General features: G+C 39.9%; 1 protein-coding gene across 1 annotated transcript; it reads left to right on the forward strand.

Moving 5' to 3' along the window:
* The first annotated feature begins 775 nt into the window (after positions 1-775).
* On the forward strand, positions 776-27284 carry dnah12 (dynein, axonemal, heavy chain 12). The gene is made up of 74 exons (XM_058409546.1): positions 776-859; positions 1686-1885; positions 2424-2511; positions 2601-2627; positions 2731-2920; positions 3259-3325; positions 3429-3584; positions 4515-4710; positions 4799-4987; positions 5346-5499; positions 5613-5704; positions 5788-5966; positions 6070-6205; positions 6293-6418; positions 6525-6659; positions 6741-6934; positions 7050-7293; positions 7465-7650; positions 7839-8039; positions 8138-8332; positions 8416-8537; positions 8636-8918; positions 10285-10404; positions 10491-10647; positions 10865-11037; positions 11154-11306; positions 11425-11664; positions 11758-12003; positions 12097-12216; positions 12301-12410; positions 12610-12793; positions 12873-13013; positions 13134-13217; positions 13368-13556; positions 13721-13840; positions 14090-14278; positions 14378-14529; positions 14695-14833; positions 14947-15113; positions 15205-15460; positions 15570-15869; positions 15951-16129; positions 16777-16969; positions 17065-17226; positions 17344-17538; positions 17657-17790; positions 17886-18048; positions 18175-18255; positions 18354-18530; positions 18632-18763; positions 18846-18935; positions 19020-19160; positions 19426-19667; positions 19771-19918; positions 20112-20257; positions 20370-20584; positions 20786-20978; positions 21204-21396; positions 21476-21648; positions 21744-21884; positions 21994-22152; positions 22271-22415; positions 22518-22668; positions 23637-23890; positions 24010-24150; positions 24234-24371; positions 24518-24751; positions 24859-25047; positions 25134-25237; positions 25327-25531; positions 25647-25784; positions 26392-26483; positions 26573-26640; positions 26750-27284. The coding sequence occupies exons 2-74, from the start codon at positions 1695-1697 to the stop codon at positions 26941-26943; spliced, it is 11901 nt and encodes a 3966-aa protein (XP_058265529.1). The 5' UTR covers positions 776-859; positions 1686-1694; the 3' UTR covers positions 26944-27284.
* Positions 27285-27294: the final 10 nt, after the last annotated feature.

Raw genomic sequence — 27294 nt, forward strand, 5'->3', positions numbered from 1 at the left:
CATATTACATTCATGTGCATATAAAGGCAGATGTCCCAAAACTTTTGGCAGTATAGTGTATTAAAATACACTTTAGTGCACCATAAATCACTTTTCTTTAGGTGTGAAATAATTAATAGTGAATAGAAAGATGTAGAACATTTTGTGTTTAATTAATTTTATTGGTTTATGGAGGACTGTCTTGTTTAACGCCATTTTCATCATAAAGGAATGTCTCCCCCTTGTGGCGAATCTGGAATATTGTTTATAGAGTTTAATGAATAACGCACTTTAAAGTCACATAATGATATGTCGGAAAAACTATACAGGTTCAATGTCTATGCTATTAGTCTAGCGATTTTATTATGATATATATATATATATATATATATATATATATATATATATATATATATATATATATATATATATATATATATATAACCTGAATGTTATTTTTAAAAATGTTAACGAATAATTAATTAAATATTCTCATCTGCGTACATCAATTCTACATCAACTCAACTGATGAATAATTATTTTATTAGTAGAAAGATTCGGAAAATTCGAGAAATAATGCTGCAGCTTCCTTTTTCATACACCAACGACTCAGTTCTTAAAGGCATAAGCACCTGCTATCGCTGCAGTAGAATTCAGGCTGTATCTCAAATAGTAATAAATTAGACCGAAGTGCACTAAATTCAAGGAGAAACAGCATGTGTGTGAACGCTTCCTGTAGTGCACGTGTAGGCAGCAACGCGCGATTTGGTATACAGCCTTTCAGGCTCCAATAATACTTCCCGTTGTGTTCTCATGGCAACAGTCAACTCCAGCACCGAACTTCAGCCAGTTTAGAGTTGAAACTGAAAACTATCAACAGGTAATAAACCCCTTTTTTTATTACATAGCTCATAGATACGAATAAAAAGAAGATTTTAACTACTCGTTTGTCTAAAAGATCGGTGTAATTTCAAGCGAATTATTATTACGCGACATATTTACTGAAACAGAAAGATGGAAGTGTTATACTAATCACCCTTTAGATTTTTCTACATTCTGTAACCTGAAAATATTCTTTTAAAAATAATTATTTATGTGATTTTTGAATGGAATATGTAATGCTCAGTTGTCCACTTACTTTTGGTCATATAATATACACATATATGTTGCTGAAAGAGGGAATACCGTTTCCATGAAAGGGTGTACATGGTCAGTAACAATGCTTAGGTAGGTGGTACGTGTCAAAGTATGGCAGATGGATGGCAGGACCCAAGGTTTCCCAGCAGAACATTGCCTAAAGCAGGACACTGCCTCCGTCAGCTCGCGTTCTTCCCATAGTGCATCCTGGTGCCATGCTGCCAAAACATCCCTGACCCGTCCTGCACTGTGTATTCTGACCCCTTTCTATCAGAACCAGCATTAACTTCTTCAGCAGTTTGAGCAACAGTAGCTCGTCTGTTGGATCAGATCACACGGGCCAGCCTTCACTCCCCACGTGTATCAATGAGCCTCGGCCGCCCATGACCCTGTCTCCGGTTCACCACTGTTCCTTCCTTGGACCACTTTTGATAGATACTGACCACTGCAGACCGGGAACATCAACTAACAGATGATGAGGAGATCATCAGTCTTATTCACTGCTCAGAGTGTTATACCTGATCGGTGTATTTATAACTTAACATTAACATTTTCTTTTGTTTTGGTAGAGGTTTGAAATGCCTAACTCATCAGCAGCACGTAAGCGTGCCTTAGAGATGGAAGGTGGGAAGCCTATCTTCCTTCATCCCATCCCAACCCCTCCAGAACGGGAAAACACCAATCTTCCAGAGCACAGACTGGATGTGCGGAGAAGACTTCTACGCTACAACAGGTGTAAAGAACAGCAGGATGAAATTCGTAAGATCATGTGAGTGTTAGCTGTAGTTTTGTGTTTAAAGGAGCGGTGTGTGATTTGCTCTCTGCTGTATGCAAGGCGAAATGCGATGGTGCTTCTGTTAAACCTTCTCCTTGACCTCAACCCGATCCACTCAGTAGTAGCTGCTTATGATCTTTTCTTATAAGCAAAACGTTTTTGTTAGAACTGGTGAGAGATTAGTTCCAGGATGGACAAAGTTAAACAGAAGCCTGAAATAACAAAAAAATACTAAATAGTCACATCTAATGTTTGGCAATGTTGGGAATAAAAGGGTTTATTGAAAGTACATTTAAAATGATATAAGTACTCTAGGTAAACTGTATCCAAACATAAAGACCATACAGTGAATAGTATATTTCAGCTGTATTGTTGGATAAAAAGCATGTTAATGTTAATTAGTCCATGATGTGACATGGATAAGAATGGGTTTCTGATCAAAATGATCGACATTTGTTAAAACAGTATTGTAACATCCACTAATGGTAGACAGTTCAGCCCTCGTTATTCTAATTCTCTGCGGTCTTTTCAGAGTTACGAGAGCTGCAGAAGCCTACAGAAAGGCCAACAAAACAGCCTCAGTGCATCCTCCAGACTGTGAACCTGAGTTTCCCTCAACAGTATGAATTATTTTTTCAATACATTCACATTAAATATTATTGTACTTTCTTGATTTTTATTGATATCTAACACAAAACATTTCTAACAGATGATGAGTGAAACAAGGAAGCAACATGTATGTACCGTTTATTCTGTTATTCTACAGTACATCTTTTACAGATTTTCAGCTAAGCCTTTAACAATAATCCCTCACATCTGTCCATGCTGCATGTCTGCAGATGATCTACATGAACCTAAAGCAGGGTGTCAAAAGTAGACCCATTGCTCCCATTCAGCAGCAGTGGCTGGACAACATAGTGGGCCGTATACCACCTCAGCTCCGGCTGGGACCTGGCAGAACAGAGCTGCTGGAGGAACTGTGCAAGGAAATCAGCGAGGACTACTTTAGCACCATGCGCCAGTTCACAGGTGAGCCGAGAAAAGAATCACAATCCATCATTAATAAAGTTATAGTTATTTTGTGAGCTTGTTATGGTTATTAGCCCTGCCAATGGCTATGAATGGAGTTTAATCCAAACTCTAATTAGAAAAAATGTTAATTGTTCTTATTGTCAAAAGTTTCGGAATACATCAACAGTAGGACTTGAATAGCTAGAATATTACTGTACACAGTTGAATAATTATCCTAATGTTTGAATAATTTGATAAAAACAAATCTTTACTGAAAGTGTCCATTATTAAAATACAGAACTGTGCTTGTTTTTATTTTATAGTTTATTTTTTGTTAATAATGCCTTTTTCTTCAGTTGATAATGTCCTCCGGAGACCAGAGACGGATACAGATGATCCCGTGGAAGAACTACCTGCATCCAGGTGAGTGCTTTAGAGTCTAATAATGCCCCCTTAAGCCCAAACAAAGACCTACATAAGGATTCTCAGATTTATTTCAATGACTGTAAATTGTTTCTGTTGTTAGGACTGATTTCAGCAGGCCATGGCATAAAAACTTTATCAGGAATCAAAAGAAGATTAAAGAGAATCTGCACATCTTACACCCAGTAATGCCAGTCCTTTTGGATACCTGTTACATGACATTTTCTCAGCTGCTCCTGGGTGATATCTCAGACTGCAGGTACTGCTTTTTCAGATCGCAGCTCACATTTTAAACGCTGCTATAATTACTGCCTCATACGTGTCATGGTTGCAGTCGCACCTCAAGATTCAAGATTCAAGATTCAAGAAGCTTTATTGTCATTTCAACCACATATATCTGACGCAGTACATAGTGAAATGAAACGTTTCTCCAGGACCCTGGTGCTACAGTGCTTTTTGTCCTAGCCACATAAAGTGCAAAGGGTGCAACTAGGTGCAAACAGAGCAAGACAAAACAGTGCAAAAACAATAGGTACAAAAAGACAACACAAAAACAAGACACTGAAACCCGTGAAAACCCTTGCTGTTAGGCGTGCACCATGCACACAAATACACACTCATTCACATCTAGGGGCAAGTTAGATTCTGCCGTCCATCATTGTTTTTTAAAAGTGGGAGGAAATGAAAAAACCTGGAGGAAACCCATGGGGAGGTGTGAAACATGGGCTCAGAACTGATATTGAAGGCACGTTGTGAGCCAGCAATGTTAACCCTTTCTATTAAAAGCAATGACGTTTAGCATCTTTGGATAATTTTTTGAGTAAATTAAAATCGTATCACACACCTATTCATACTATCAAAAATATTATATAAATATCAATTTCATTATCATTTCAAATTCACCTGTTCCATCCAATAGGTCATAAGAGTTAACTTTTATAATCTTTTAAATTTGGTTGTTTACATCAATACCTGAAGTTGTGCTCCTGGTCCCATGGCCTGTCTTGATATTTTCACCTCTTTGGGAATTATAAATGCTTGTGTGTTAAAAATTTATCACTTTTTTGTAAGGCATTTGACCAGTCTGCTGATCTGTGTTTTTTTTTTGTAAGATATGTACGTTATATGAAAAACTACTGAATTCTACTGGTCCATTTGTTGACCTTTCAACTGTATTTGTGATATAAAGGTCTAGAGGGCCCATAGACTGTGAGAACCTAAAGAACAAAGTGTCTGTGGAGTGTGAGAAAATGGAGGAGAAGCTCATGAACACCTGGTTCCCAAAGGTTATCCACTTGCTCACCTGTAAGAAAACAGTGCAGAGAATCAAAGTAGAGAAGCTTCATGCCTTTCATAACTGTGTTTCAGCACTTCTCTCCAATCAGGTGTGTCTAGGAACCCATCAATAATGTTGTTGATTACTCAGTACTGATTAGATTTGGATAAGATATAACAGATATTCTCCATTTGTAGCTAAAGGCTCTGATTGAGAGAAGCGTGGAGGTGTTTGTCAGTCTGTTCCAACCCCTCAACAAACAGAAGCTTCCCCTCTTCAAGATGGACCTGACCTTTGATGACGAGAAGATGGACATCTATCCCAGCTTTCAGGATCTTGAAGAGGCCGTGTTAGAGATTCTCAACTCGATTATCAATACATTGCAGGTGTGAAAAGGTTATGGTTTGATTTTCTTTACACATCTTGCATAGTTTCAACCAAGGTGTGATGTAGGATGAAAACCTTTTTTACACTGATTACTGCAAATAAATGTTCATTTTTCTACACATTCCCCATTTTGTTCAAAACAAGTGTTCTATTGCTTAATGAGTGTCCAGATTATCAATTCTAGTCTATGTCATGCTTTTAAGGTTTTTATTTGACTCACCTTCATAAGTATAATATCAATAATTAATAGATTAGTTGAGCCAGTTTACAAATGGACAATTTGCAATTTTTTCTAATGCGCTGTTTAAGACATTCATGTAAGAATGTCTGTATATAACGCATTTTACCATTCCACAGAAAGTCCAGACTGTCCAGTCATGGCTAGATGGGGCCAGTACTTCAGTGGTCGATGCTAAACTGGCAGACCACATCGTCACATGGGCACAGACTACACTGAGGAACGCAGTCCGTGAAAACCTAGAAGCTCCCGCGAAACACTTTCAGTATTATTGTGAGCATTTCCTTCTTAACCTTAATAGTTGTTTACTTTTTGTACTAGCTTTTTTCATATTAGCAGAGCAGTTCATGATGACCTGTGTGTTCATTTATTCATATTTTCTGTAGTTGACAACTATGATTGGCTAGTCAATGGGAGTGCACAGGATCTGGTAGAGAAATTTATGGAGGAGGAGCACAGTTTCGATCAGTATACTGAGGTAGAATTAAACATATAACATAGCTTCAGTTAGCGTGTTCTTCTGCAATGTGTTGTGTATCTGACCTTTACGATTTATCTCAGCAAGTGGAGCTGTTCCATGCTTTGTCCAAAGAGATCTCCGGCCTCCCGTTGGTGGCTCATTTTGACATGATCCACTTGGACTGTGAGGAACTCAAACAAGGGCTGGTGAAGAAAGCGCAGTCTTTTGCTCAGATCCTTCTGGCACACCTGATTAGCACACATCGTGAGAAATGCCTTCAGTAAGACTTCATTTCTTTGTATTTCCCTCTCAATATTTAATAGTTCAATTTTTAAATTTAGTTTATTAGAAAGTCTTCAATGTTTTTGTATTGACTTTTTAAGAATCTGTAAAGAGTTTGAGATCATTAGGGACAAGGCTATAAAAAACCCAAACACAACAGAAGGCATGATGGAGATGATCAGTTTTATCAATCATGCCAAAACCAAGGGAATAGAAGAGCTCAACATTAAGATAATGGTGAGTTCTTAACATTTTATTTTCATCTATACAGTGAACAACTGTAAAAATAATAAAAAAGGAATTATTATTTGATATTTTTTCTAGGAAACACTTCATAGATTAAATTACCTACTGGATGTACACATCTTCGATGCAGAAGACATGGAGCTTCATGCAACAGTACTGCTGTGGCCACAGAATATTGATCCAGTTTTTGAGCTCAGTGACCAGGTAATGTTTGCCCATTAGCGATGATTCAGATTTGGCCAGAGATCTCTAGATTTAATACAAGATGAATGTGATTAATGAAAGCTATGTGATTATACCTCTCTCTTAGGTGTTGGAAAAAGCCAAGGAGCAAGGACAGCAGGAGCTGCTAGGCAAGAGGGAGAAGCTGATGCTGGAGCTGGAGAAACTTGGTCGGAGGACTGAGGAGTTTGCAGAATGCTCAGAACTGGATATGATGCAACAGGTAAAAAAAACAACAACAACAAATCATCTCCTACAAAACACATACTCTAATTATTAATAGAGCTATTGTCTCCTTGCTCAGTATGTGATAGATGTCAGAACAGTGCAGAAGAGGCTTCAAGAAATTGAGGAGTCAATTGTCTTCATCAACAACGAGGAGGCTCTGTACAAATGGGACCTAACTGTTTATCCAGAGGTCGATATGATCAAGGAGAACACCGAGCCATATCAGAAGCTGTTTGGGCTTGTACTAAAATGGCAGCGCACTGAGAAGAGGTTTGGTCGATCCTCAGTGTGTTGTTTCTTCATTCTTATTATTATGAAGATTCAGCTCGGTGTATAAGTTTATCTTTTGAGGGTTTGTGCATCTTCTCTCTCTAATCATGTTTAGGTGGATGGATGGCTCATTCTTAGATCTGAATGGGGAAAGCATGGAGGTGGAGGTGGAGGAGTTTTTCCGAGAAATCTACAAGAGTCTGAAGTTTTTCCAGCAGAAACAGAAGAAGGCTGAGCAAGAGAGAAAAAAGGTGGCTGCAGTAAAGAGACAGCCTGGAGAAGAAGAAGATGAAGACAAGCAAGGAAGTGCTGCTGCTGTGGTCTGCTGCAGAGTCATAGAGCAGCTGAAGGAATTCAAGGTACACCAGAAATAACTACTGCTGTAGGGTAATTCTACTGTATATTGTCATTTTAATTGTTATGCTCTTTGGTTGCTCCTGCTTACTTCTTGTCTTCTCTTTAACAATTGAGTTTTTATAGCATGACATGGGATGGCACGTTTAAAATGTTTGATAATTTTCTGTATACAGGAACACATCCCAACAGTTTCCATACTGTGTAATCCTGGAATTAGGGTTCGACACTGGGAACAGATGTCACAGATTGTGAACTATGATATGACGCCCAACTTAGGCAGCACACTCCGTAAAGTCCTCAAACAGAACCTCACCCCTTACATGGAACAGTTTGAGACCATCAGTGCAGCTGCTAGCAAAGTGAGATACTCGATTTATTGGAAATCCATAATCTGGCATTGCCATATAAAATGTTTCATAAATATATCTCTAAGTGTTTTAACACAATATATTCTGCATTATTTTTAAACAGTTCCCTTTAAAGCACTCATGTATCTCAGCTATACTTTAAAATAAATGACTGAAAAATGTATTTTTGCTGTGTACAGGAATACTCTCTGGAGAAGGCCATGCAGAATATGGTGGAGGCCTGGGACGCCATGTCGTTCCATCATCACGCATATAGGGAGTCTGATGTGTCTATCCTTACTGCAGTGGATGAAATTCAGTCCATGTTGGATGACCAGATAGTGAAAACCCAGACCATGAGGGGTTCTCCTTTTATCAAGCCCTTTGAGGCTGAGATCAAGGTCATTTGGCTTTGTCTGCAGTCTGCAGTCTTCTGCATTGTCTATATCTGGATCCTTTGCACTATAAATAGAAAGTATTGATCACTGTTGTTGCTTAGGCCTGGGAGGAACGTTTGCTCCACATCCAGGACACCATAGATGAGTGGCTGAAGGTACAGGTCCAGTGGCTCTACTTGGAGCCCATCTTCAGCTCACAGGACATCATGCAGCAGATGCCTGAAGAGGGACGTCTTTTCCAGATGGTGGACAGAAACTGGAAGGAAGTAATGAGACACTGTGTGAAAGACTCAAGGGTAAGGAGAGCATGCTGGTATCATCCCAAAACAACATTTTACCTTTGACTTTCATCTCCAGTAAGTGATCTTGTGTGTTGCAGGTTTTACCAGCAACTTCACTACCTGGATTACTTGAGAAGCTTCAGGACTCAAATAACCTTCTAGACAAAATTATGAAGGGGCTAAATGCTTACCTTGAGAAGAAAAGACTATTCTTTCCACGGTAGCTTCAGCTGCAGGCTTGTTATATGATGCTGACTTTAATTTTCAGTGTAACTCAGTTATTTAAAATGATTTTGAAAATCTTCTTCTCTCCAACAGTTTTTTCTTCCTTTCAAATGACGAAATGCTGGAGATCCTCTCTGAAACCAAAAACCCTCTGCATGTACAGCCTCACCTGAAGAAGTGCTTCGAGGGTATTGCCAAGCTGGATTTCCTGCCCAACTTAGACATCCAGGCCATGTACAGTAGTGAGGGTGAGCGTGTGGGCCTGATCCAGCTGATCTCCACTTCAGAGGCACGAGGAGCGGTGGAGAAGTGGCTCGTGCAGGTGGAGGATATGATGGTGCGGAGTGTCAGGGACGTCATTAACCGTGCCAGACTGGTGAGATTTTGAAATGTAGTCTATTACCTATTAGCCCATACTTAAGCACATACACAAGACATAGTCAAATTTTTGCAGAACAATGTATTGTGTATGTCAGTTGGCACTGTGACTTACACACATTTATGAGGTCTCCTCCGAAAGTATTGGAATGCAAGGCCAAGTCTTTCAGGTTGAAGATGAGCAAATGTATAAGAAAAGATAGATTGGAATGTCAGATGCTGATACTTACATATAAGTGTGTTAAACAATGGGCACCTTTGGTGGCAGACCACCCAATTATTTTGTCCAATGTAAAGTAAATAACACTTAATATTGGTTTTGCATATTCCTTGCTTATGTTCTAGAAAATCTCTTTCATCAAAAATACTTTTTCTCTTAAGGAGTCTCAGATGCCAAAAATCACACCTGGAATCTATGCAATTGTTGTAAAAGACCACTTATTTTTTAGTCACACCTTAACCACCCACAACAATTATTTCCATACTTAATACCATTGTCATATCTTGTTAGTAACTGTGGTGAGAGCTCAGTCTGCTAAAGTTCATTCTTAAATGATTCCTAGTTTAACACATCTAGATATAAATATCAGGAAATCACTATCTATCACCTGATATTCAACCTTTGACCTCAAACACAAATGTTTGCAGTGTATTGCAAAAATTGGCCGATGATTTGAGAGGAGAGATTGGCACTTATACACTGATCAGGCATAACATTATGACCACCTGCCCAATATTGTGTTGGTCCCCTTTTTGCTGCCAAACAGCCCTGACCCTTCGAAGGCATGGACTCCACTAGATCCCTGAAGGTGTGCTGTGGGATCTGGCACTAAGATGTTAGCAGCAGATCCTTTAAGTCCTGTATGTTGCAAGGCTAGGCCTACATAGGGTCTCCATGGGCCCCACCTTACAACTTACAGGACTTAAAGGGTACTTTTGATAGATACTGACCACTGCAGACCGGGAACACCCCACAAGAGCTGCAGTTTTGGAGATGCTCTGATCCAGTGGTCTAGCCATCACAATTTGGCCCTTTTGGTCAAACTCACTCAAATCCTTACGCTTGTCCATTTTTCCTGTTTCTAACATCAACTTTGAGGACAAAATATTCACTTGCTGCCTAATATATCCCACCCACTAACAGGGGCCATGATGAGGAGATACTCAGTCTTTTTTACTTCACCTGGCACTGGTCATAATGTTATAGCTGATCTTGTAGCATATATAAAGCGACACGGTACATGTGGAAGTATTTTTGTGACATTGCTTCTCTCAGTTTGCTTACCTCCTGAAAGAAGGTACTGTTAATTTTACATATATATTGCTACCAGCTTCATTTCTTACCTTTTTATACCGTATCATAGGCTTACCCAGAGTCCAGGAGGAGTCAGTGGGTTTGTGACTGGCCAGGCCAGGTGGTGCTCTGTACCTCTCAAATATACTGGACCCTAGAAGTACATGAAGCTATCAGGAGTGGAATTAATGTAAGGAAAGGCTCACTGCAATTAATACAGCATTCGCATTTTTTAAGAAAATTTGTTTAAATAGTGTTTTTTGTTTTCGATAACAGGGTCTGAAGAACTACTATGACCAGCTGCAGAGCCAGCTGAATGATATTGTGGAGCTGGTCAGAGGAAAACTCCCCAAACAGACACGTACTACTCTAGGAGCACTGGTCACTATAGATGTGCATGCCCGTGATGTTGTTATGGAAATGATCCAGAAAGGTTGTTTATATTAATTCAGAAATGAATTCTCATAGTTACTTTTTTTGGACATTGTGTTCAGTGGTCAATGATCAGTGGGTTTAGTTAGTGGGAGTTAAATATAGACTGCACACTGACATTACTCCGTAACTGGTTTTTATTTACTTGTCATTTACCATTGCTGTTCCATTCCTGTAACATTCTTCTGATTCTTATGCATTTTATTTGTTTCTTTCAGGTGTTTCTTGTGAGACAGATTTCCAGTGGCTAGCACAGTTGCGTTACTACTGGACAAACGAGAATGTCCGCGTCTGTATAATAAACTGCGATGTCAAGTATGCTTATGAGTATTTAGGAAATTCACCTCGTTTGGTCATTACACCTTTAACAGACCGATGCTACCGAACTTTGGTAAACCAGAACACCAAAACCAATTATTTATTTATTTTATTAAAATATTATAAAAACAACTGACAGACCTGTGAAATCAGCATTAGATTGATTCGGGTTTCATGTCTCTGTTGCAGATTGGAGCATTTTATCTGAATTTAGGTGGTGCTCCTGAAGGCCCTGCAGGTACAGGAAAGACAGAGACCACTAAAGACTTGGCCAAAGCCCTTGCTGTGCAGTGTGTAGTGTTCAACTGCTCTGATGGACTTGACTACCTAGCCATGGGGAAGGTCAGTAGAGCTGCTCTTAGACTGAATGGTGGATCTAAACGAGGGATTATTACATTTACACTGACTAGTTTAATATTATCTACTTTGAGTTTCTCATTGTTTCTGTTACCTTTCACAGTTCTTTAAGGGACTGGCATCCTCAGGGGCATGGGCGTGCTTTGATGAGTTTAACCGCATTGAGCTGGAGGTGCTTTCTGTGGTGGCACAGCAGATCTTGTGCATTCAGCAAGCCATTGAGAAAAAGCTGGAGTTTTTTGATTTTGAAGGTACAGAGCTTCGCCTCAATCCCAACTGCTTTGTAGCCATCACCATGAACCCTGGATATGCAGGACGATCAGAGCTTCCTGATAATCTTAAAGTAAGAACCTGGCTGGTTTAGTTTTTGTACGGCTGCTTTGATTTTTCTGTGCAGTGTTCTGGATAAATGTTCTTTCTCCTGTGTGTGTTCTAGGTTTTGTTCAGAACAGTGGCAATGATGGTCCCCAACTATGCTCTGATTGCAGAGATCTCCCTGTATTCTTATGGCTTCTTGAATGCCAAACCACTTTCAGTGAAGATAGTAATGACCTACAGGTTGTGCTCTGAGCAGCTGTCCTCCCAGTTTCACTATGATTATGGAATGAGAGCTGTTAAAGCAGTACTGGTGGCAGCAGGGAACCTCAAACTCAAATTTCCAGATGAAAATGAAGATATTCTCGTAAGGGAAAAGAAGGATAGTGTTCCTTAATATATTTAAATCATTAAACTGTGCTATTTGGGTCAAGACTCACATGCTATTTTTACTGGTTAGCTTCTACGGTCCATCAAGGATGTGAATGAGCCCAAGTTTCTCTCCCATGATATCCCGCTATTTAATGGAATTACCAGTGACCTCTTCCCCGGAATCTCTCTGCCCACAGCCGACTATCAGGTGAGTACTTAGGGGTTTGTTTAGATCATGATGTTGTACATTATTCTAGTTTTTTATTGGTAATTATTTGTTCTGTTTCATTAGCTCCTTCTCACTTGTGCTCATGAATGCTGTATAAAACACAATGTCCAGCCTGTAAAAATCTTCCTGGATAAAATTATCCAGTCTTATGAGATGATGATTGTACGCCATGGGTAGGTGTTTCCAAACTTAATATGCTAAATAAGATATATGCGTGCTATTCATGACCAATTAACTAGAACAGTTAATTAAAAAACAGTAGATGCAGCCTTGCAGTTTGCACTCTCTCTCTCTCTCTCTCTCTCTACCAAGTTTGTTAACACCAACAACTTTAAGGAAAACCTTCAGATTGATAATATACTGCTTTTTTAGGTTCATGCTTGTTGGTGAACCTTTTGCTGGTAAAACCAAAGTGCTCCATGTTTTAGCTGACACGCTCACACTTATGAACGAGAGGGGTTACAATGAAGAGGAGAAAGTCCAATATATCACAATTAATCCTAAATCCATTACCATGGGCCAGCTTTTTGGTCAGTTTGACCCAGTGTCTCATGAGGTGGGTAATCTGCCTTTTCAGTATGCAAAATTGGTTCATTTCTTGGATGTTTCTTGTATAAGTGCTTGTTATTTTTCAGTGGACTGATGGGATTGTGGCAAATACATTTCGGGAGTTTGCCTCAGCTGGAACTCCAGACAGGAAGTGGGTGGTGTTTGATGGACCAATTGACACACTGTGGATTGAGAGCATGAACACTGTGCTGGATGACAACAAAAAGGCAAGATTTTAATGTAGTATTAGCTATAGATGTCAGGTTGCAATTGGTTTAATCGTACAGAAAAACTATATGTATTATCAAACAGTATCATCAGGTGACAAATCGATATTTCTCGTGCAGCTGTGCCTCATGAGTGGAGAAATTATTCAGATGTCCAATCAAATGAGTTTGATTTTTGAAGCGATGGACCTATCACAGGCCTCGGTAAGATAACTGGACTACTTATCTCTTGACCAGTAGTGGAACTGTATTGTCTTATATACTACATGAGAGTAAATCTTAGTTGTAAAGGTTTATTAACCAGATTTGCTGACCAGATTGACACACGTTAGAGCACTGACCCTTCTGTTCCAGCCTGCCACAGTGAGTCGCTGTGGAATGATCTACATGGAGCCGTCTCAGCTGGGATGGTCTCCTCTGGTGTCGTCCTGGTTGAAAACTCTACCCCAGCCTCTTCAGATCCCGGAAAATTCCACAATCCTGCTGGAGCTGTTTAATTGGCTGATCCCCCCAGCACTCAGGATGTTGAGAAAAAACTGTAAGGTAGGTGTGTCTTTGCTGACCTGCACTGACCTGACGTTTTAGGATTAAGATAACTTAACATTGTTTTGGAGTTAAGGGAAGAATTTCACTATAGAGTCACTATAGAAATTGATTACAAAATGATTGCTCAGTAAAGCAGCCCTGGTCATCTGTTTCTGTTATAGGAGGTTGTGTCCAGCAGTGACAGTAATACAGTTGTGTCTCTTACACGACTCTTTGAAATGCTTCTTATGGAACCTGTAAACGAAGATCCTGAAAACAAGAATATTCGCACGTGGATCATGGCAAGTATTCATTTGCAGCTTGTGAGAAATACAAAATCAGTTGTAATATAATACGTGATATATAATAATATAAAATATCAAACTATTACCTGCTGCAGTGAGTGAAATGCTTTTAGTTTAAACTTTGTTTTTTAAAACGATCTGAAATTTGATAGCTATTTTATCTGACATTACAGTGGATTGTCTTATATGACTTCATGCATATTTATTTGTTTAATGTGTCTTGCTCCATGTAAACTGTTTACACAGGCTGCCTTTGCCTTTTCTTTGGTCTGGTCTGTTGGTGGAGGCTGTGATGGAGACAGCCGTGAGATATTCGATCAGTTTCTGAGGGAAATCTTAATGGGAAAAGCAGACAAGCACCCCATCCCTGCTGCTGTCTCAAAATGGGAATGCCCTTTCGATGAAAAGGGCCTTGTTTATGACTATTCTTATGAGGTTTGCATTAGTGTCTTCAATGTGTCTTTCAGAGACAGCTCAACGGCTCTTTTAGGAAAGGTGCATCACCCTGAATCATGTCAATTTTTTTTGTGCTAGTTCAAAGGGAAAGGCCGCTGGATTCAGTGGAATGAATCAATAAAGAATGTCACATTAGGGGACAAGAACACCAAAGTGCAGGACATCATTGTCCCTACAATAGACACAGTGCGCTATACCTACCTGATGGACCTCTGCATTAATTATGGAATGTAAGTGTAGGGGTTTTATTAATAAAAAAAAATAACTCATTGGCAAATTTTGATGGTCTAGATGGTGCGCTGAATATTGAAACACTGCATTTTGTATGCCATGTTGACATTTTATTTTTAATGCTAATAGTTTGTGTTTTTGTTTGTATTTCCTACATGGCCTAGGCCTCTCCTTTTTGTCGGTCCCACTGGCACTGGAAAGTCTGTTTATGTGAAGGAGAAGCTGATGAACAGCCTGGACAAGGACCACTACCTTCCATTCTTTATTAACTTTTCAGCTCGCACCACTGCTAACCAGACTCAGGTAACTGCCAGGATAAACTTCTCTAAGGAGAGTCGTCTAATCAGATCTCCAGCCATGTTGGTTGCCATGTCGAAAAAAAAAAATGGAGCACAATTTTCTCATCTCCGCTCTAGAACATAATTATGTCCAGGCTCGATAAGAGGAGAAAGGGAGTTTTCGGACCTCCGATGGGAAAGAAATGCATTATTTTTGTGGATGATATGAACATGCCAGCCATGGAAGTGTTTGGTGCACAGCCTCCTGTCGAGCTGCTTCGTCAGTATTTTGACCATGGAAACTGGTATGTTTTAGATAAGAAATGATCTATTTATGTCTGTTGATTCGTTTCTTAAAGAACGGTTTATTATGATTAAAGCATGTCGAACTTTCAGGTACGACCTAAAAGACACCTCCAAAATCACTTTGGTTGATCTGCAACTGATTGCGGCTATGGGTCCTCCTGGTGGTGGGAGGAATGCGGTGACCCCCCGTTTTCTGCGCCACTTTAACATCTGTAGCATCAATGCATTCAGTGATGAAACCATGTCACGAATTTTCTCTACTGTGGTTAACTTTTACTTCCGTAACAATGGATTCCCACCTGACTGTTTCTCCATAGGCACCCAGATAGTTTCTGCTACCTTGGAGGTAAACCATACAACCGTACAGTCATTGAGATTATGTAGGTTCGCAGTCTTAGTCTAGAGTGAGAATTGAATTCTTATAACATTATAAGATTCTGTGTTTTGTTTTACAGGTTTATAAAAAAGCGATGCAAAACCTACTTCCCACACCTGCTAAATCTCATTACACATTCAACCTGAGAGATTTCTCACGTGTAGTACAGGGCTGCCTGCTGCTAAAGAAGGAATCTCTGCAGAACAAGCACTGCTTAATTCGCCTGTTTGTTCATGAGGTGTTCAGAGTCTTCTATGATCGCCTGGTGGATGACCAGGACCAAGCATGGCTCTACGGACTGATGAAGGTCATTGTAAAGGAACACTTTAAGGAAAACTTTGATACTGTCTTTGAGCACCTCAAATCTGACAAAAAATCTGTAAGTACCAAACAGGCTTTCAGAATTAAAATCCTAGTCATTAATTGTGGGCATGTTGTAAATGTTAAACCTGTGTCCTAGCTGTGTGAGGAGGACATGAGGAGCTTGTTATTTGGAGACTACATGACTCCTGATGTGGATCCCAGTGAGAGACTATACGCAGAGGTTTCCAGCATAGAGAGCTTCAGTCAGGTGGTGGAGTCCTGGCTGGCAGAGTATAACCAGACACACAAGAACCGCATGAACTTGGTCATCTTTCGGTAACTACTATTTAAAATATTACTGTGAGCAATAGAAACAATATTTATGAAAAAATGTGCACAAAACATGTACTTGGGGATTTTCCTGTCCATATTTCTGTATGAAACTAAGCTGAGCACTTGAAATGATCATGGAATTAGTTTAATATCTGTTTTAGATTAATTAGACTAGTATCTGTCTACAGTGTCAGTATATTATTATTAGCTACTAAAGACACAAGTTTGTTGTACATATTTCCTGTACTTAGAATAGAACTGAAAACTCACTAATCAAGACTTTCTTGTATTGGATGCCTAAGGACAATTCTTAAAATTCACAAACATATGACCCATATTAAAATCTACAACCATCTGTCTTAAATTGAGACAGACAGGAGAATATCTTACCTGTCTACCTGAGGTATTCTTATATATTTATACTCAAATTTTGAATACTGAAGCAGAACATTAATAAAGCCCCAGGGCTTCTATTATAAGTCAGTTTCAAGTAGACAGGTCTTTTATTCTTCTTCCTCACAGGGTAGTAGTCATGCCTAGCCTAATACACAAATATAAATATAATATAAAAATATAAATATAATATAAAAATAATAAATATAAATATAGGACATTGTTAAAGAATTAAAGAGCTGTATTGTGTGTGGCAGCTATGTCCTCGAGCATCTGTCCAGGATCAGCCGTGTGCTGAAGCAGCCAGGAGGAAACGCTCTGCTGGTGGGAGTTGGTGGGAGTGGTCGTCAGTCCATCACAAAGCTGGCTGCCTTCATGGCAGGCATGACTCTGTTCCAGCCTGAGATTTCCAAAAACTATGGCATGAATGAGTGGAGAGATGACCTTAAGGTAATATTTGATTTCCGACCAGTCAGACACATCCATGTAAAGCAATGAAAACAATTGGTGTGCCACTCGATAAGATCTGTTTGTCTCCTTCTCAGCTTTTGCTGAAGAACGCAGGTGTGAAAGGCCAGAAGACAGTATTCCTGCTTACAGATGCTCAGATAAAAGAGGAGGCCTTTTTAGAAGATGTGGACAGTGTGTTAAACACCAGCGAGGTCCCAAACTTATTTGCTGTGGATGAGAAGCAAGAGATCATGGAGGTGTTTTATAAGAATATTAAGCAGTGACATTCTATGGAGGATTTTTATTCTACTGGGATATTAAGGATTATTAATCTTAGTGTAATGGACTCCTGCCCTCTTTTGTGTGTTTCTCAGGCAGTGCGGCCGATAGCCCAGGCTGGTAATAAGAATTTAGAGTTTAGCCCTCTGGCTCTGTTTGCCTATTTTGTAAACCGCTGCAGAGAGAACCTGCACATAGTGGTGGCATTCAGCCCTATTGGAGATGCCTTTAGGAACCGCCTGAGGCAGTTCCCATCGCTTATCAACTGCTGCACAATCAACTGGTTCCAGGTAAGAACATTTAGCTGTAAAGGTAGTAAATGCAGGGAATGGCACTGATGAGCAGTTTATGTATTGTATTTTGGTAGCTGCTTGTTCTTCTGTTGATGTGCAAGTTTGTTCCTCATAGCCATGGCCAGAAGAGGCTTTGGAGCGAGTGGCCAACAAGTTTTTAGAGACTGTAGATATGAGTGACCACGAACGGCTAGAAGTTATGTTAATCTGCAAGACTTTCCATACTTCTGCTACTGATCTGTCCAAAAGGTATTATCAAAAAGCTAATATCATATCTACCCAGGTCATCGATCTTTACCTGAATCTAGTACTACACACATTTAATCACTTTCTGATATTTCAAGGTTTCTATCTGAGCTTGGTCGCCATAATTATGTGACTCCCACTTCCTACTTGGAACTGATAGCTGCATTTAGGATGCTCCTTACTCAGAAACGGGACGCTGTAATGAAGGCAAAGAAGAGGTATACTAATGGGCTGGACAAACTGGCTTTTGCTGAGTCCCAGGTATTTTTTATGACTAATCTTTTTAACATTTAATCATTGTTTTCAAATTTAGAATGCATTTTAGTCACTTTGGTATTTATATTGTTTTGCTCTGGACAAAATTAGTGCCAGTTTGTATTTTATTAGGTGAGTGAAATGAAGAAGGAGCTTGTAGATCTTCAGCCCAAACTGGAACAGGCCAAGATTGAAAACAACAGTATAATGAAGGTGAAAGTAGTAGCCAATATATTACTATCTGCTATATAAGTATGTTTATTTTTGCTTGGTAAAAATCTTAATCATGTTAACATGTTGCTGTGTCACAGGTAATCGAGGTCGAGTCAGTGGAAGTGGAGGCTAAGAGTAAAGTTGTACGTGTGGATGAGGAGGCAGCAACTCAGAAAGCAAATGAAGCACAGGCTTTGAAGACTGAGTGTGAGAGTGACCTTGCTGAGGCCATCCCTGCTCTGGAGGCTGCGCTTTCTGCTCTTAATACTCTGAAGGTATCAGAGTCAGGAGACTTCCCCAACACACTATCAGTTTTAAATTCAGAATTTAGAAAATCATGATCGTTTTTATATACTGATAAACCTTTTTTTTTTAGCCCTCTGACATCACAATTGTAAAAGCTATGAAAAATCCTCCATCTGGAGTGAAGCTTGTAATGGCAGCAGTGTGTGTAATGAAGGATATCAGGCCTGACAAAATTAATGACCCTTCAGGAAAAACAAAGAAGGTAAACAAATTCATTGGGCAAAGTAACCTGGTAACCTATTCTTTTACTTTGTTAACCACATATCTTGTGTCCTTATCTACAGGTAGAGGACTACTGGGGTCCCAGCAAGAAATTACTAGGTGACATGAATTTCCTCAGGGACTTGAAGGAATATGACAAAGACAACATTCCTGTAAGTACATTTTAAGATTTTTATGAAGACTGGTATGACCATGACTTTCATTCTTTTGGTGGTTATAATATCACTTTGTGACAGGCACCGGTCATGCACAAAATCCGTAGTGAGTTTATGACCAATCCTGACTTTGACCCCGCCAAAGTGGCCAAGGCTTCCTCTGCAGCTGAGGGTCTGTGCAAATGGATCACTGCTATGGAGGTTTATGACCGAGTGGCAAAGGTGCGTATTAGTGAATTAGTACACATTATGTATTACATCACTGATCTACACTGAACTCTTTTTGCTCTAACTGATGCATGTATCCATCTTTGGATTTGGTTTTAATCTGATAAACCGCTCTTACCTGTTGACTCATTCATTCATTCATTCATTCATTCATTCATCCATTTATTTAATTTCCTTCCCAGCTAAGATCATTTATTGTCTTTTGGAGTAAGATGCTTAATCCTGGAGTAAACTGTAAACTGTAATGTTTTTCTTTTAGGTAGTGGCTCCTAAGAAAGCTAATCTGGCCGTGGCACAGCAGTCGCTGGCCGGTACCATGGCCCTGCTGAATCAAAAGAGAGCAGAACTGAAAGATGTGGAAGACCGCTTGGCTTCCCTGCAGAAGACATTTGAGGAGAAGACTGAGGAGAAGGCTCAGCTAGAATACCAGGTGGACCTCTGTGCCCGTAAGCTGGAGAGAGCTGAAAAGCTCATTGGGGGCTTAGGAGGAGAAAAGACTAGGTCAGGATAATATTTATGAAAGACTCTTCATTCTGAACTTGACATTTCATTTTAAATTATAATCTGTATATTATCTGAGGCTTTTATTTTTTATGTTATTCAGGTGGTCTAAAGCTGCAGATGATCTTCAGAACACATATGATAATTTGACAGGGGACGTTCTGATATCTGCTGGTGTAATTGCTTACCTTGGAGCCTTCACTGCTGGATTCCGCCTGGATTGCACTAAGGACTGGACAAAGCTCTGTAAGGTACTGTACCCCCTGATAATATGCAGATCACTGCTATGTGGTGACTAGCAGCATCAGGTGAATAACACTGAAAAGTCACCTAAACATCTGTCCAGTATTATTTCTCTAAGTTGTTTTAATTGGCCAGTTTAAATCAGTGTGTGTAGCCACCTTATAAAAAATTGCTTAAGTTGATACATTTGGTCATATTCAGTCCAAGAAGATCCCATCCTCAGATGACTTCTCTCTGAGTAAAACGCTTGGTGACCCTATCAAGATCAGGGCCTGGAACATCTCTGGACTGCCCACGGACAGCTTCTCCATCGACAATGCGGTCATAGTGAGCAACTCCAGAAGATGGTACTTCTACACATACAGAATTTCAACCAAAACATTTAAACGTTCATATTTAATGATCAGATCCTGATGCTTTGGCTTCAGTACATATTAAAATGTCTGAATGTCTTTGCAGGCCTTTGATGATTGACCCACAGGGTCAGGCTAACAAGTGGGTGAAAAACTCTGAGAGAGAGAACAATCTCAGTGTGATAAAACTCACTGATGCAGACTACATGAGGACCCTGGAGAACTGTATACAGTTTGGAACTCCGCTGCTGTTAGAGAATGTGGGAGAAGAACTGGACCCCTCTATCGAGCCCTTACTCCTCAAACAGATATTTAAACAAGGTACAGGGTGCGAATGTCACCAATTTACTTATTCCAATTTAAATCAAACCAGGATTTGCAGTTTAGTGTCAATAAAATGATCAGTTTATTATTATATGCATTGTGTTTTCATTAGATCATTACATCACCTCAAGAAGTTTGTTTATGGAGTTCAGTACTAGTGACTGAAACATGGTTATGTTTTCTGTTGTCTAAATGTAGGAGGTATGGACTGCATTAGGCTGGGGGAGAGTGTGATTGAGTACTCCAGTGATTTCCGCTTTTATATTACTACTAAGCTTAGAAACCCTCATTATCTTCCCGAGCTGGCAACCAAAGTGTCCCTGCTCAACTTCATGATCACTCCAGAGGGTCTGGAGGACCAGCTGCTGGGCATTGTGGTGGCTAAAGAGAGGTAATGACACACGCAACTTAGATCACTGGTTGTATGCACAAACACACATTACTATTATTTTTTGTATTGCATACATACAATATAGGAGGTAGTACAGAGTACATGGCTAATTTATAACTGTTACATTGCAAGGGATAATGTGAGAAGCATAGATACTCAGTCTTGGAAAGACGCTATCTCAAAATTCTTGAATATTATTGTGTCTCCTTAACATTTGTTTCACAGGCCAGAGTTGGAAGAGGAAAGGAATGCTCTCATTCTTCAATCCGCTGCCAATAAGAAGCAGCTGAAGGAGATTGAGGACAAAATCCTGGAGACGTTACAGTCCTCTGAGGGGAATATACTGGAGGACGAGAGTGCTATTCAGATCCTAGACTCTGCAAAGATAATGTCTAATGAGATCTCCAAGAAACAGCAGGTCGGGTGCTGAGAAACAGCGGTTTTAAAGACAATGCAGTGTTGTGACAGTGACTGATTACATCTTTGTGACCTTTCAGATCGCAGAGAAGACTGAAATCAAAATCGCAGAGTCTAGGGAAGGCTACAGAGCCATTGCCAAGCATTCATCCATCTTGTTTTTCAGCATTGCAGACCTGGCAAATATTGACCCCATGTATCAATACTCACTTAGTTGGTTTGTCAACCTCTATATAAACTCCATACAGGACAGGTATGCTGATAGAATGAATTAACTGAGCAGCATTTAAGTATCTTTTTGCTCTGTTCGTTTGGCACATGTTAATTATCATGCACTGTATGTTTTAGTAACAAGTCAAAGATTCTAGAGAAGAGACTGAGATATCTAACTGACCACTTTACCTACAACCTGTACTGCAATGTGTGTCGCTCTCTCTTCGAGAAGGACAAACTGCTCTTCTCCTTCCTCCTCTGCTGTAATCTACTCTTGTAAGTCAGAGCAACTTTAAGCAGACATTTTTTTTATGCTATTAGAATATTGAAACAGCAGTGCTTACCTTTTAATCTGTGTTTGTGACCGTCTTTCTGTTTCAATCAGGGCTAAAAAAGAGATTACGTACACAGAGTTCATGTTCCTGCTAACAGGTGGAGTGGGTCTGCAGAACGATGTACCCAATCCTGATCCCAGCTGGCTCCAGGACAAGAGCTGGGATGAGATCTGTCGAGCCAGTGAACTGCCTGGGCTGCAGGGACTCAGGTCTGTATCTCTTCGTCTTTGTAGGTTTAACTTGCTTTAAAAATATATCTAATGAATCCTAGAAGGTTTGTTGCTACTCTTATCAGGTTATACCTCTATGTCTCTGCCTTGAATATAGAGAGAGTGTAATAAAGGCACCTGAGAGTTTTCTGCCAGTTTATGACAGTAAGGAGCCTCATAACACTTCGTTACCGAGCCCATGGTGTGACAAACTTAATGACTTTCAGAAAATGATTATCTACCGCTGCCTCAGGCCTGATAAAGTGAGATGCTTTTAATTTTCACATACAGTATATTTATTTTCAACATTTTTACTCATATATTGCTTAATAACACTTATTTTCTCTCTCCTTTATATTAACAAGATTGAACCAGCCATTACCAGTTACGTTTCTGACAAACTGGGCAGAAGGTTTGTTGAGCCACCTCCATTTGATCTAAGTAAGAGTTACAGTGACTCTAATGCTACAGTTCCACTGGTTTTTGTGCTCTCTCCTGGAGCAGACCCTATGGCCAGTAAGTACTGTCTATTACTGTAAGCACTACTGTCCTTGTGATAATGTAAATGATGCATTCTGTGGTAATAATAATAATAATAATAATAACAATAATAATTCAGTTTAAAGTGAGACTCTCCTGAAGCTAATCTATCTGACAAATCACCACATTGACCCGACTAACTCAGTCTAATGAGCAGACTTAAATTAACTAGGAAAAAGCCAAATACTTCAGACTGGAAGATGGCAGTCAGCGCTGAGTAAATTTAAACACACATTAAATTACAAGGTGCTCACATGGAACATCTCATCAACCCCCCGAAACTTCAGTTTTGAAGCTCAGAGTCTATATCCGTGATTCTTATCACACATGATGACATCAGTCTAACTCCATAAGTTCCACATATTTTTCTTTTGTGGAAAGTTTGGGACTTTCCAGGACATTATTAGGTCTAATTTTACATTTATTTCCCATTCAACTTTAATAGAAAATATATAAATGGGTGTCTTATCCTTATCATTATGTTTTGGTTTTTAACATTTTTCAGTGTGAAATATGTTCATGTTAAGAAGACATCATGGGTATGTCAGAGTCACCAGCTCGTTTCCTTGTTAATGATTCTAAGCTTAGAGATTCCCACATATCTAACACTGCTCTGAGCAGACTACCTGACCTTGACTTTAACTACAAGTTTAGAGGAGTTACAATGGACGCTGCTGTGCAGACTCTATCTGTTTTTGATAAGACAATTCTAAGAATGTTACTGTTAATTCATTAGCTAGACAAAGACTATTCATGCTTAACAGACACATAAACAATGTGTTCTTCTTGTGCACTGTACTTCATTAAACCTATAACAGAAATGGTGTTCAAAACTACTCATGATATCAACTCATCCTTTTACAATTACACAAATTCATATAGGACTAAATAAATCCCACAATTCTTACACACCCCTGACTGCTGAGGTATTTTTTCCCCCATAGGTTTACTGAAGTTTGCAAATGACAAGAACATGGGTGGTACAAAGTTCAAGTCAATTTCCCTTGGACAGGGTCAGGGTCCTATAGCTGTAAAGATGATTCAATCAGCCATGAAAGAAGGTACATGGGTGTGCCTACAGAACTGCCACCTGGCTGTATCTTGGATGCCCACTCTCGAGAAGATCTGTGAAGACTTCAGCCCAGACACATGCCATCCAGACTTCCGCCTCTGGCTCACCAGCTACCCTTCCCCAATGGTGTTTATTCCTTTCATTCATTCTTGTTCTAAAAGCTTGTACATTTTCAGATGGTACTGCCATGTTGTTTGTCTGATATCTGTTTTTATGTATTCTCTCAATAAATTGGTCTGTGACAGTTCCCAGTGACCATCCTGCAGAACGGAGTAAAGATGACAAATGAGCCACCCACAGGGCTTAGGCTGAATCTGCTACAGTCCTACCTATCGGACCCGATCTCAGACCCTATGTTCTTCTCAGGATGTCCACACAAAGATTTTGTAAGTGTGGACACTCACTGTTCATTAAGATTGTCACAATAAATACACAGATATGACACCAAACTCCCCTTTTGTGTTTATAGGTTTGGGAAAAGCTTTTGTATGGGGTTTGCTTCTTCCATGCCCTTGTCCAGGAAAGAAAGAAATTTGGACCACTGGGTTGGAACATTCCATATGGATTTAATGAATCAGATCTCCGTATTAGCATCAGGCAGTTGCAGGTAAACAACTGTTGTATTAATAGTATATATATGTAAATAAACTCTTCATGCTAAATAAAGTCATTAGGAAAGGTTTGTTGAAAACTTGCTGAAGTAATCGGGATTGCAGCAACATTTGTGTTTGATCCAGTATCCATTTTCTTCAGCTCTTTGTGAATGAGTATGAGGAGGTTCCCTTTGAGGCCATCACATATCTGACTGGAGAGTGTAACTACGGTGGGCGGGTGACTGATGACTGGGACCGCCGTCTTCTCCTGACCATGTTGGCTGACTTCTTCAATAAGGACATCATCAAGAACCATCGCTACAGCTTCTCTCCTAGCGGAAGATACTATGCTCCTCCAAAGTCCATTTATGAAGAATATGTGGATTTTATCAGGGTAAGATAATGAGGGATAACCTCATATTCACAGATCGGCACATTCCTACAGTTTTTTTTCTAACCCACAACAGATATGTAAAGTTAAAGGATTTTGTATCCTTGCAGGATCTGCCCTCTACCCAGCATCCAGAGGTGTTTGGTATGCATGAGAATGTGGACATCTCTAAAGACCTGCAGCAGACCAAACTCCTGTTTGACTCCCTGATCCTGACTCAGGGAGGTGGCTCAAAGGGGGGAGGAAGTTCTGGAGGTGACAACAACCTGCTGGATATTGCCAGTGACATCCTGTCTAAAGTAATCACTTATAATATGTAGTAGTAATAAATGTATATTATGTAAGACGTGCATTTTATTGAAATATTTTGCTGTCGTATTCCAAGCTTCCAGAAAACTTTAACATCGAGGCTGCCCTTGCCAAATTCCCAGTGCGGTACGAGGAGAGCATGAACACAGTGCTGGTTCAGGAGATGGAACGATATAATAAGTAAGTCCTCAAAACTGGGCCTCAAATATGTATGTTTTTGATATTGCTTTTTTTTGTATGTCATGTTAAGTATATCCTTTCTTCCTCAGCTTGTGCAAAACAATCAGTGTGAGTCTGCAGAACCTGCTCAGGGCCATTAAGGGGCTCGTCGTAATGGATGCAGAGCTGGAGGCTATAGCAAGCTGCCTGCTTGTAGGAAAAGTGCCGGAGAAGTGGGCAAAGCGCTCCTACCCCAGTCTGAAGCCCCTGGGCAGCTACATCACAGACTTACTGGCTAGGCTTAAATTTCTGCAGGTTAGAACAGATGCATTTAAAGAAAATGTTCAGGAAAGACTCTTTGGAATATACACCCTAAGTTGGATATGTAACTGATATAGTCATGCAAATGCCTTCTTTTGCATTCTTTTAGGACTGGTATGACACGACTAAGCCCCATGTTTTCTGGCTGTCTGGCTTCTTCTTTACTCAAGCTTTCCTGACAGGAGCCATGCAGAACTATGCCAGGAAATACTCCATCCCCATTGACCTCCTTGCATTTGACTATGAGGTATCTACTGCAAGATACACTATATTGCCAAACGTTTTGGGACGTCTGCCTTTACATGCACATGAATGTAATATGGAGTTGGGAAGGAGTGTGTTTATGGGAATTTTTGACCGTTCCTCTAGAAGCACATTTGTGAGGTCAGGCATTGATGTTGGACGAGAAGGTCTGTCTCGCAGTCTCCGCTCTAATTCATGCCAAAGGTGTTCTATGGGGTTGAGGTCAGGACTCTGTGCAGGACAGTCAAGTTCCTCCACACCAAACTCACTCATCCATGTCTTTATGGACCTTGCTTTGGTCACCGGTGTGCAGTCATGTTGGAACAGGAAGGGGTCATCCCCAAACTGTTCCCACAAAGAGCATGAAATTGTCCAAAATGTCTTGGTATGAAGCTGAAGCATTAAGAGTTCCTTTCACTGGACCTAAGGGGCCGAGCCCAACCCCTGAAAAACAACACCTGAACTCAATGATCTGGAGGGGTGTCCCAAAACTTTTGGCAATATAGTGTATCTCATACACATTTATATTTTGCTAGCAGAGAGTTTTGGTTGATTTTTTTTTCTACTGGCTTTCTACTGGCTTGTGATCTTCCCCTGGCTGTTTTATGCAGGTTATGCCGTTTGATACCACAGCTACCTCACCTGAAGATGGAGTCTACATTCATGGCCTTTTCCTGGATGGAGCCCGATGGGACAGAAAAAGGTTTGTTTACTTGGAAACAAATTATACGTCTAACATTTATTTGACCTTTTAATTAAATTTATTTTGAGGCTTATATTCTTTACTTGCAGCGGTGTCTTAGCTGAGCAGTTTCCCAGAATCCTGTTCGACTCAGTCCCCATTATATGGATAAAGCCATGTGAGTGAACACCAGAATATTATAACAAGAAAATAACTTAAAGGTGATGATACATGTTGCTATGACAACTCATGAATTTATTTATTGTCTTCCAATTTTCATGTTCCAGCGGATAAGAGAGATATGACGCAACCACAGAACATCTATGTCTGTCCTCTCTATAAAACCAGTGAGCGTAAGGGAACTTTGTCCACCACAGGTCACTCTACTAACTTTGTGATTTCCATGACGCTGCCCACAAGCAAGCGCCCACAGCACTGGATTAAGAGAGGGGTGGCTATGCTCTGCCAGCTTGACAATTAATGACATACGTTTTGACTTGACTATGCAGTTTAATGAATTAGCGGCATTAAGTTGTTGTAGTAAATGATTTCCTGAATGCAGACTGAATTTTCTTTGTTCTTAAAATATATTTAAATATCCTTGCTCTGAGACTTTTGTTCTGTGATAAAAAATATATATTAAAAATTTCCTCTGGTGCCTCTTCAAGCAAAACTCTCTGTATACTTTGTTTGGAAAACTTTATAAATAATACACATAGAACACAGAATCCAAATGTTTACTACGGCTTTCCGGTTACCAGCCTCGATATCTTATAGCCTTAGCATGTCAGCTGGACGGCCAAGCCGAGGCTCGGTATGTCAGAGAGGGGTT

This window comes from Hemibagrus wyckioides, linkage group LG15 (assembly GCF_019097595.1).
Source record: "Hemibagrus wyckioides isolate EC202008001 linkage group LG15, SWU_Hwy_1.0, whole genome shotgun sequence".
Taxonomy (NCBI): domain Eukaryota; kingdom Metazoa; phylum Chordata; class Actinopteri; order Siluriformes; family Bagridae; genus Hemibagrus; species Hemibagrus wyckioides.